This window comes from Vigna umbellata, chromosome 1, assembly GCF_029865625.1.
Source record: "Vigna umbellata cultivar VRB3 chromosome 1, Vumbellata_1.0, whole genome shotgun sequence".
NCBI classification, from domain to species: domain Eukaryota; kingdom Viridiplantae; phylum Streptophyta; class Magnoliopsida; order Fabales; family Fabaceae; genus Vigna; species Vigna umbellata.
In genome coordinates, this window is record NC_142165.1 from 96,512,824 (window position 1) to 96,525,434 (window position 12,611).

At 30.0% G+C, this 12,611-nt stretch overlaps 2 protein-coding genes across 2 annotated transcripts; both read left to right on the forward strand.

The window, feature by feature from the left end:
• The first annotated feature begins 5,315 nt into the window (after positions 1-5,315).
• LOC124845066 (protein JINGUBANG-like) lies at positions 5,316-6,814 on the forward strand. The gene has a single exon (XM_047322099.2). It carries the CDS (start codon positions 5,473-5,475, stop codon positions 6,571-6,573), a length of 1,101 nt encoding a protein of 366 aa, XP_047178055.2. The 5' UTR covers positions 5,316-5,472; the 3' UTR covers positions 6,574-6,814.
• A 2,797-nt stretch (positions 6,815-9,611) lies between these two features.
• Positions 9,612-11,883, forward strand: LOC124845059 (centromere protein X). The gene is made up of 6 exons (XM_088104941.1): positions 9,612-9,804; positions 9,901-9,949; positions 10,035-10,075; positions 11,286-11,325; positions 11,470-11,523; positions 11,624-11,883. Exons 1-6 carry the CDS (start codon positions 9,781-9,783, stop codon positions 11,725-11,727), a joined length of 312 nt encoding a protein of 103 aa, XP_087961067.1. The 5' UTR covers positions 9,612-9,780; the 3' UTR covers positions 11,728-11,883.
• Positions 11,884-12,611: the final 728 nt, after the last annotated feature.

The window sequence follows — 12,611 nt, forward strand, 5'->3', positions numbered from 1 at the left end:
TTTGATTCACATCGTGTGTGTTAATATATGTTGTACAAGGGATTTAGTTCATATGTTAATGAATAAGTTAAATGTTTGATTATTTCAAAACATGAGACAAAGCTATATCATTCAAGTAATTAGAATGTTGCTTGAGAAAGTGTTAAAAGGTGATAATTAATGTTGTGATAGTGTATATATAATGGCTTAAATGTCTATTTAATTTTTAAGGGATAAGATCTAAGCCATGGTTGGTGATAGTTTGAGTAACAAATTGACTAGAATGACTTTTTTTCTCTTTTAATTATTTCAGTCACTTGTTTGTTTAATTAAGAGAGAAAAAGACTCAATTATGTAGAATTATCAAAATATGTTATCTGGTCCAACTTATTATGAATTGATTATTTAGTGAGTTAATCCAATCAAACTCATTTATTAGTAAATTCAAAAAATTTAAGATCAACTTGACTTACTACGGGTTGATAGATTAAACAGGTAAAAATACATTTATTTTAAAAAAATTATAACTTTTTTTCTTTAATCTAACTTTCTTTTTAGTATGTAGCCAAAATTCAAAATGTTCATTTTTTTTTTCATTTTAAACAATAAATAAGTCATTCATCTCAAAAACTAAATCATAATTTTAAATAATCTCAAAAGTCAATCCAACATATTGACTTCATCTTAATAAAGCTCAAACTTCAATAAAGTATAAATACAAAGGTAAAGAGTGAATGAAGTATAATGAGCGTGGAAATCTCTTTTCCAAAATCTAAATAAAAATGTTTGCTTGTGTTTTTAGTTGAACAATTAAGTTAAGAGTGATGTGGGTTTTTTTATGTCTGTGATGTTGAGTTAACTCAGCTCACCACGAGTTCAATCCAGATTAACCAAGTTCTTAGTGGACCAAATTCATTTTTGGTCCATATTAAAATTTGTAATTATTTTAACCCAACCTCACTCAAATCCATCATATGTCAAATTAGTTCACGAGTTTTAATCTATTTTAAGAGCTCTACAAATATATCATTTAAGTTTTAACATAACACTCAATTGAAAGATAAATCAAGTAAGAAATATATTATTCAAGTTAAAATGTCATTCTAAAAAAGCTTATATGTAATGCTTATTTTTTTTCAAAATACTTCATTGGGATGATGAAGAGTAGTGTTATGTGATGATATATGTGCATAATATATGTGCATATCTAACAAATGAGTATAAACTAAATGTTGGATGAGATATAATTAGAGATGGCAAAAAAATTTGTGTATACAAATGTCCACAGATAAAATTCATGACAGATAGTTGGTACCTGCGAGTATTTACTACCTACGGGTTGCATGTTTTTTAATACGCACTTATAAACGGGTCGGGTGCAAGTATTATACTACCCGATCCACAGGTACCCGTTACCCACAAATAAAAACCAAAAGTTAATTTATATTTCATTTAATTAAGTTTAATTTAAAATAAAATTAATTTATATTTTATTAAATTTAATTAAAATTAAATTTTAGTTTATATTTTATTTCATTTATATTAAATTTGATATATTTTTTTGTAATTTTATTTAAATTTTATTTAAAATATATATAAAATATATATTTTCTAATATTTGTGAGTATCCGCAGATTTGAAAATATCCGCGAGTTTTCTTTAAAATAGTACCCGCACGAACTGTCGGTGAAGTTTTCATTTTGCAGGTTAGATTGCGGGTAGACACTATCTGTATCCGATCCGACTTATTGTCATTCCTAGATATAACATACACTCAAGAATGATTACGTGTTTTTGGTTTTGAAAAACTTATAAATAAAAAATATATAATGATAAATATATAATACATATATATTTATATATAACGTTCTATTATTTATAATAATATTCTTTAAGAGTTTTTTTTATGTGATGTCACCTTTAACACAAATGATATTGCAAATTTAAAAGAGGATAAAAAACTACTTGATGAGATTTGAAAAGCAGTAGTTTTTTTCTAACTATTTTAGGTTTTATGATCCATATGTTTTGGATAGTTTAAATGTAATAAACATATATATAGTAAAATGAACTTGTGTGATTTACAAAATTTCACGCACAGATAGTTTTATAATTGAGAACTATCAAAATAAACATAAGATTACCATATTGAGAATTGTATGAATAATATTTCAAGAATATCTCGACAATAAATTTATAATTAATGTCTTAATACATCTAGTTAACATATTGATAAACACTCAAACTACTATTAAGATGATTAAACAATTGATCACATATTAGGGTTATTAATATAAGTACACCATAAAGACTCATAAATATAAAAGTTCATTCAAATAACATAATAGATGGTAATTTCAAAGCATATACATTCTTCCAATGAGAAAGAAGAAATAGTAACAATTAAAGTTTGATTGTAGAGTTCACGATAATTTGTGTAGATTTTAGTGTTCACAAAAAAGATATATGACGTAGTTTTGAGCAAATTTTGTGTTGTCACCCTCGTTACTTCAAAATACAATTATACTCTAGCTGTACGACTTTAAGTATCATTATTGGTGATCTAAATGGTAAAATACTTTAGAAGGTAAAAGAAGTATCAAACATTTCAAAAAAAGTGAAAATATAATGCAATTTGAACTTTAAAAATATTTCTTTTTTCAAAAAATAAAAAAAATAAAACGTAACCTCTATCTGCTAAAAAAAATGAATCTTATAGAAAAAAAGAAAAAAGAAAAGAAAGCTGAAACATGAGTTACGTAGGGAAACATCTTGCGAGACTAAGTATTAAAATTGGAATACGTTCATGGTTTGAATGTAAAGTGTGATACATTCATCATATAAATACTTTTTCATGTATTATTTAATTTTACATTGCCGTGTAAAATAGAATAATTTTTTGTAATAATTATTAACTCATATCTAAAATGATTTTTATATGGTTATAACCAGGTGAAAATACCTATTACAGCAATAATATATATAAAAGTTAAACTTTTAAAAAATAAAAGAAATAAAGTAACTGTCGATGTCTAGGGATTTCTTTAAGGTAATGCAAGAATATATGGTGACACTTTTAACTATAGCGAAAAGGACTTGAAATTTTTTAAATATGGAACTTTTAACATAATTAAGACATTTAGTCAAGAAAATTTTATAAAATTTTACATTCGCCTTTGGTATATGATGATGCCTCTTAGAACACAGAATAATGTGATTTCAGTGAAAACGAAGGTTGATAAAGAAACTTGCCAATGAAAAAGGGTTGACAAGCTAAGAGAAAATGAGCATAATTACGTGAGAAAGAGAAAGATGTGAAAATTGTAAAGAATGAAGAAAGGTTAAATTAAAGTGGATGAATAAGAAAGTTAGAATTGGTTGGAAATTTTTAACGTAAAACAGTATATAGAAAGAGAAGTAATGATGACACTTTTAAAAAAGAATAGAATTTAACTCACTATCATGTGTGTGTCTCCATTGTTTGAAGTAATAATGGACGACCTAGCCAGCTAGATCGAATAAACATCAATAGAGCTATCCTAATGTATTATGGCATTTTCACTTCCCACATATAGATACATATACAACATTTTCCAATTTTATTATCCAATTATATATATGCATTGATTAATTTATTCACTAATTATAATCAACTACCAACTAATAACCTTTACAACTATTGCTAACAGCTAATTAGTTTAACTTTTTTAAGTTTTTAGCACAAACGCTTTCTTGATATTGGTACAATTTTAATCAATATCATACGTCATTAAATAACAACAATAATAATGTAATTTACAATCCTATCTACTGTGGACAGCACCCTAGACCCTTCTATAATTTAAAAAAAAATAGATTTTTAATTTTAATTTTAAGCTTAAAATTACTTTTTTTTTCATTCTTTCATTCATGTTCTTTCCTTGTCGAACTAATAAACGTTTCGATTCTTTTATCCATTTATCATAAAATTAAGAGAGATGAAGAATAGTAATAAATAACCGTCAAATTTGTCTATAAAGTATAAAAGTGATATAATAGGAAATTAGATAATATATTAAAAATATTAGTACATTAATTATATATTAAAATAAGGTAAGTTATATCCAAATAGTTATTGTACTATATTATGATATTCTTTAAAAAAAATTATCATAATTGATCACTTAGTAGTATTCTATTTTTTATTCAACTGGTTTGTTACACAGGGTAATATACAGATCAAATTAAACTGTTATAACTTTTTTTACATATTATAATAAACTTATATAAAAGTGAATTCTGATATTCGTTAAGAAAATTATATTATTATGCATGTTAAAACTAAATGAAAACTGTCAGATGATCAAATATAATGTATATATACTATAATTGTGACATAAAATAATTTTAAATTAATACAAAATGTATATAATATAACCATTTAAAAATGTATATAATATATCATATTTATATAAATGAAACAATAAATAATTTTATACTAATACAAAATTTTACACCTATGATTTATAGCAAAAAAAAATTATTCTCTCAATTAGGTATGAAAGAAACGATAATCTAATAAAAAAATGTTATAAAATTAATAAAAGTGAATATATATATATATATATATATATATATATATATATATATAAGTGGAAAATCAAATTACTTATTAAAATATATTTTATCAATTGATTCCTAAATTCTAACTTATTCGTAACAAAATTTATTAAAATATAACACTAATAACAAGTCATAAAGTGATTAAATAACTTATTCCAAATATTTTCAAATTTTTACATTATGTTAGTTTTGATCTATATAAATTATACATAAAATAATTTTATATTAATATTAAATTTATGTATATATGATTTAGGTGATAATTTTTTAATGTATAAAACTAAAAGATACAACATGACCCTTGAGGTTGTTTTCTTTATGGTTATGCCCAGAAAGAATTTGAATTTTTCATAATACTTCTTTAGATTTTAGATAACAAGAAAAAGATTCTCATATATTCAGTAATTTTTAATTAATTTTGTCACAATTAATGAATTAGCTAAAAGATACTTGTTTTCATCTTTTACTTTTACTTTTCGTATGAAATTAGTTCAATTAAATGTTAACATCTCTGTTTAATAAGTGGATTTAATTGTTTATAGTCCGGAAGAGTTTTGGATGAATCTATATTTTATTAATAACAAATGCAATTAATATTGACATTAAATGTTCCTTAAATTGCAAGATAATAATTTGAATAAATGTAATACATAAGAAAACCGAAACACTGTTGCATTGCATATAAAATTTCTGCATTTTTTTCCTTATTTGCATTGGGCAGAAGCACCAGGTTGACTAACGTGATTTGTAGGGTCCAACAAATCGTATGTGGAGCCCACCACTTGGTTTATTACCCCACCAAGGTACTGAGCGGAGCATTCGGAATTTGCCAAGTGTATAGCCTCACACATATGCCACGTGCCATTACAACACCAATCCCAACCACTACTTATGTTCCCGCTTCAGCTACTCCCTCTTCGTTCACTCCACCCTCCTCCACCCTTCACTTCCAAAATGAACAATTCCGCAACGCTCCAACAACGGTGCGTGGCTTCCCTTAAAACCCTAACACCCCACATTACCTGTCTCGCGGTCCACCGTAACCTCCTCTACGCCGCCTCCCTAAACCTCATCAACGTCTTCGACCTCTCCCATTACTCCCACATCGACGCCTTCAACCAAAGCCCTGCCTCAGGCTTTGTCAAGTCCATCGCCTTCACCAACTCGAGGGTTTTCACCGCTCACCAAGACCGCAAGATTCGTGTCTGGCTCATCACTCCCTCCAAACGACATCGTCTCCTCTCCTCCCTCCCCACCGTCACCGACCGTCTCCGCCGCTGCATCGTTCCCCGAAACTACGTCAGCGTGCGCCGCCACAAGTCCAGGCTCTGGATCCAGCATTGCGACACCGTCTCCGGTTTAGCCGTGAACCAGAGGCTCATGTATTCGGTTTCGTGGGATAAGAGCTTTAAGGTCTGGGACTTGTTCAGTTTCCGGTGTTTGGAGTCCGTCAAAGCGCATGAGGACGCGATCAACGCTCTGGTTGTTAATCGAGATGGTGTCGTATACACCGCGTCCGCGGATGGGAGCATCAAGGTTTGGAGAAGAGACTGCGAGGGGAAACGGCACGTGTTGGTGAGCACCATTGGAAGGCAGAAGTCGACGGTGAATGCGCTTGCGTTGGACGGCGGGGGCGCAGGGTTGTTTTCCGGCGGTTGCGACGGCGAGATATGCCGATGGGAGTGGGGGTGCGAGGAAAACGGCTCGGTGAAGATGGAGACGTTGAGGGGTCACAGTGGAGCCATACTGTGTCTTATCCACGTGGCGGGTTTGTTGGCGAGTGCGTCCGCGGATCTAACGGTTAGGATCTGGCAACGGGAGAGAGGGAGGAGTGGGTATAGTTGCAGGGCGGTGTTGGAAGGGCACGAGAAACCGGTGAAGTCGTTGGTGGCCTTTGCGGGAGGTGACGATGACTCAAACGGCGTCGTTAGGCTATTCAGTGGAAGCCTAGACGGGGAGATTAAGGTGTGGGAGTTGTTTGGTTCGGCCTGATTGTGCGTACCTAATGCACCGTTTGAGCACGCTCTTAGTTGGCTAGGTTAAAACTCTGATACGAATTGTGAGTGTGCAATACATAATAGTTAAATCCAGAACTTAACCTGACTCCCTAAGTCCATTTTGTGCTACTGAAGGAATGTTCCTGTGCGTAAATTACATCAAAATAATTAGGAAAATTTGTAATTAGCTCGTCTGATATGATATGATGCTATGCATGCTTATATTTTCTTTCCAATTTCAAGTAGATCTCGATCTTGTTGTAAAAGTTATATTTACATTGACAGTGAACTTTAAATAAATAATCTGCAAATATTGTTGTAAGATGAAAGAAAATTGGTTGCAGAAATCTAAAAGATAAAACAAAACTCGAAGAAAATGATCTGTGCAGAGTTTGAAAAAATGCAGCATAAAAAAATGCATGCAACAAACGTGATGTGGTGGCGGTTGTGGTTTTATTAACAATTGAAAAAAGCACAAAACAAGATTACAGTCTGAAAATTCTGAAATACTAAAATGTTCTATGTTGTCCAGAAAAGATACGACCAACCACTTGTTTCTTAGTATTTAATATGCATGTAATGTAATTAAATTTAAATAGTGATTAGATAGAAATAAGAAAAAAGCGGTTGGGTGTGTTGAAAGCAGATCCGTTGTCTAAACTCCAGCACCATGGATCACCACATATCCCTAGACCATGGAGGAAACAGCTTGCAATTCATGCTTCCATGGTAATCCTCCCACTTCCTTGGGAATCATAAGCTTTTGATTCCTTTACCCTTTTGCGCCACTCTTACTGAATTCATAACCTCTTACACTATGTCATTTTTTCCAAATATTCTCCCAAAAATGGGAGACTGTTTTGAATTTTAATTCAAAAAGTTCTTTTTTTTAAAGCTGAATGAGAAAGTTAGTTTCAAATAGTTCGGACTCGAATTTGATATTCTAAAGTAATTCTATAGGCTACGTGAGCTAGAGTAGAATCGAGATGAGAAAAAAAGAAAAAAATCTGTAACTTTCTATTCATAAAAAAATAATACTATTTATATGCCTTTCTGTTTTCTTTATTTTGTTTCTTCGCCCACTGTGTTTGGTAAAGATTGAATGAATTGTTTGTTGCAGTGAAGCAGTTCAGAGTGGTAAACAATTATTTTCCTATGGATTGACTTCATAAAAAGGAAATAAATAAATAAAGTGAGTGGAAATAGGGAAAATAAATAAAAATATGAAAAAATGCGTTACAAGTAACAACTTCTTTATTTCTCTTTTATCGAATGCATTCACGAATTTATTTATGAACTACTTTTTCCCCCTTTACGTTCTGTCTCTCCTATTTGGGCAAGAAAATATACTGAGTATCTATAGAAGAGGTTTTGTTGGAAGTATAGCGAGGCATTATTAACTTGCATTAAATTAATTTTTTTGTTCGTGAATTTTAAATTCGGGTATATAAATTAATACTTTTTATACTATATTCTTTAATAGCCATTAAGTATCAATCTAGTAGAGGATCAAATGCTTAGGGTTATAATTTGGTTTCCAATGGGTTTTTGAAAACCCAAATGTTCCATATAGCAAATTTCCATTAAGAAATATGACAATGAAATTTAAATAAATATCATATGTGACTTTAATGCTTATTTTTAACAAAATTAAACTACATCCTAATGATAAGCAACAAATACTTTTAATATTGAATAAATAATTGAAATAGAAATCTAATTTTAATTACAAATCATCGTCTATAATTATACTTAAAGAGGATACACTTTTTGGTGTCATTTTTATTTTATTTTATTTTCTTAATTACTACTGTTTCAATTTAAATTATTACTTATAATAAAAAAATATTTTTCACTTTTATCATTTTAATAACTATTTTTTAATTCAAATAATTACTCATTATATAATAATTAGGGTTAAATATGTTTTTAGTCCCTAAACTATTGACCGTTTCTGGTTTTCGTCCCTCTTCCAAAGTAAGGTACAATTTAGTCCTCAATCTTTAAAAAACGTTCGTTTTAGTCGAAAAACGAACGTTTTGAGGACTAAAACGAGGACTAAAAACAAAATTTTGAGGACTAAAACGAACGTTTTTCTAAAGAATGAGGACCAAATTGTACCTTACTTTGGAAGAGGGACGAAAACCAGAAATGGCCAATAGTTTAGGGACTAAAAACATATTTAACCCTAATAATTATTTATACTTTAATAATTTTAGTAACTATTTTTTCAAATTTAAATAATTATTAATAATAAAAAATTATTTACACAATATTATTATAATATTTTTATTTTAAAAACTATAAATTTATTTTATTTATACATATATTTATAATTCTACATACTTTTTGTTTTTTTAATTTTATCTTTTTAATTATTGATTTGGTAAAATTAAATTTAACTTAAAATTCACTTTTTAACATGGTGTCAGAATTATGGATTTAACTACTCTTAGTGAAATTTTTCATTTGATAAATTTATCGTGTTTCTTGCTATCAAATCACCTACTAATGTTTCATTCGCACTTAAAAGACATATGTCTTGGTTTAAGATATTGTATTAGAAATCTCACGTTAACTATAAATAAAACGATTTTATATTTGTACAAATCTTATCTTACAAATTAATTGTACAAGTTAAACTTAAAGTACACTATTTTCTAATAAATTTTGCATTGACAAAAGTAAAACATTTGATGCAATGATGCTAAAAAAAAATACTAATTTAGTATCACCTCCACAAAAATAAAAATATAGATAAAAATATAGTATTTACATAATGAGTCACCTCTAAATATATAAAAATAAATAAATAAGATAGCTAAACAAAACATCAACAACATTACTTAATTAGCAGAAGAATTAAACAACAAAAATTAATTAAAAATATAATTTTAATATTTAATAAATTTTAAGAAAATTTAATAAAAACCTAATAAAAAAATATAAATTTATCATAAATTTTAAACTTAATTAAGCGCTGTTATTTTATTTTCTCATATACCTTTTTTTTTGCTCTAATTTTCCGCGGCGGCAAACTATGCGAAGTAAAATGAGATTCCCATCCAAACATGTTGAGGAAGTAACCGCACAGTAGCTAGTTTTCTGACTCTTGTGTCATTTTATTTGCCTCCAAATCCAAAGGCGTGTTTGGTGAAGGCTGTGGCGGTGATCGGAATAGCACAGAAAGTATAGCTTTACGATGGAGGAAGTGACCTTGGAGTGTGTACAGCCCTAAAACCCTTTCCTACTCTCTCTTTACAAGGCAATTGATGTATTGATTTTCTGTATACCTCACTTCTTCCTTCAAATTGGGTAACAGGATCTCATTCATTCCATTTTGAAGCGCTTTTGGACACTGCGAACCCTTGGTCCCACACTTCTTCTCTCTTACTCTGCTTTCCTTCCCACTTTACCCCAATCACTAACTTCTTTTTCTTCTGTTCCAATTTTCAGAGCGGGAAAATGTTGAACCTAACGACGCTCCGGATTCCGAGGTTCTTTGCAATTTCCTCTCATTTCATTTCTTTTTTTTTTCTATTCCTCGTAACCCTTTTGTTTGTGTTTGTTTCTTCACAACGATATAATTTCTGAATTTCCCTTGTTGTGCTGTGGGACTTCGAAAATTTGGGATTGTTTTGTGCTATTATTTCCAATAATTACTTCGCTAAACTACCCGATTCTTACGATTAAAAAAAAAGCAGATCTGCTCATATATTAGGATTCTGTTAAGTTTACTGCATTGGATTTTAATTTTGATACTACGTTTCTGTAGCTTTTTAGAAACCTTGGCAATCACATTTATGTCCTTATTAGTGTCCTTGTTCTTATTTATAGTAGTGTGAAGTGACGTAAGGTCATTTTTTGTTACTGATTTAGGTTATTTCCATGGTCTCTTCTATTGTCCCTATTGACATATGGTACAGTCCCATGATTTGTTTTTCGTTCAAGAGTGATCCACTTATTGGCAATGCAAACTTACCATTTGTTTCTTCCCTTTTATTTTATCTCATGCTTTGTTCATTTGTTGTTTTGTAAGTCTTGTTCGTGAGGTATTTCAAGTTCAACCGCTTTATTAGCTACATGGTGCCTACACATCATACTTCAGTGTCTGTTGATTTGGTGCATACGAATACGCTTGTCACAAAATCTTATTCAATCGTTACTTTTGGTCGCATTCTTCAAGAAAATTATAATTGAAACTCTGATCATATAACCCTGAATGACAATGAACCGAAAAGTTCAATGTAGAGAATGTGCTATCTGATTAAGAAATTTTGGCCGTTGATAAATGTTTGGAGATAGTTGTGAAGCTATTTTGTGTATGCAAGGAAGCTTTTTGTTGGATTTTGTCAGATGAGAGATCTCTGTAGCAAGCATGAAATACAAGGAGTGCGTAATTTTTTCAACACATCACATTGTAAAATACAACCTTCCCCAAATTTTTGGCGAGGGAATTGGCTCTGGTTGTTCCCCTTTCAATTTCTTGTATTCACTTTTTAGGTTTTGCTATATTTGTCTTCATAGTATATATCTAGTTCAACGAATATCTTGTTTTTCATAGTATATTTTGTAATCTATAGCTGACTGGGTGCCATCAACAGCAATAACATCCTAAGTAGAATCTACATTCTCTAATATTTTAGTTATTCTCTTCAACTACATGATATCCCTTGCTTCACTGTTGCATTGGGTTTACTCCTACAGGTAGGAGTTGGAACATCCAAGAAGAGTCGCACAACTTCTGGTATTTATGCCATGTCTCCATTTTTCATTCTATTGATGGATTTATTCTCTGGGGGGTGTTCTGTGATCACGTCACGCCATGGTTTTGTTATTGCAAATTGAACATTGACTTGTTTTACTCATTTCTTCATCGTTTCTAATCCAGCTAATGGCAATACTCTGAAGCTTACCTGTGAACTTCTCCGGCTATTTATCACAGGTTTATTCTTAAAAGAGAAACGCATTGTGCCTGCTTGGTCTTGACTATAAGTTTGCTCATAATCTTTTTAACCTTGACATAAACCTTTCTCTTAATGCAGAGGCTGTTCAACGTGCTGCTGCTGTTGCAGAAGCGGAGGGTGCTAGTGAAATAGAGCCAACTCATCTTGAGATTATTCTTCCTCAGTTACTATTAGATTTCTAATTCATTTGAAATCCTTATATGCAATTTCTACTTCCCCGCATCATCAATTTAGTAGAAAGGACATTAAGATTGGTTGGTCTGAAGATGTCGTATACAACTAATTCTTTCCAGGGACATTTAAAGGGATGAAAACTGACTATTGAAGTTGTTCCTTCACTCGCTTTATCTAACTATTTTGAAGTTGAAGTCTACATTTTCATTTAGTTCATGTAAGAAGTGTAATTTCTTTTTGCTATACCGAAGAAAAAAGAGTAAAATCATTAATTAAAAATAACGTCAAAATCGTGAAGCCATTTTTTATTAGAAAAGAATTTCAAATTATACAATTCAAAAGTCAAAAGAATAAGTTTTGAATTATGTAATCTAAAAGCCAAACGACTCAGATTTTTAATTCAAAAGCCAAATAACGTCCAAATTATATAATTCCAAAATATTTTTTGAAAAAAAAAATCAAATTACTCAGTTTATAAATTATTTTTAACTCTCGAATTATACCATTTTTAATTATTTTTTTTTTACTTTTAAATTGTGCATTTTTGAAAGCATTTTATACTTTCAAATTGCTTAAAGGAAATTACGAAGATGCAAGAAGAAACTCCTTCATCATCAAACTAAGAGAAGGTAAACCCAACTTATATAAAGTCCAATATCTCTATGAAAACGAGGTTGCTTCTTTCTACACTTCCCTTTTTTCTTCTTACACCCTATAATACTCACAAATACCAAATTACTCCTCATTAAAGTTTTAATATAAAGACAAAAATCCTCCTCCAACTTTTTTTTAATACATTTGGAATTATATAATTCAAAATATTTTTTTAAATCTGGAAACACTAACCAAAGGTGAAGGGTTGCTTGGGGAAGCACGAGCAAGACTAAAGATA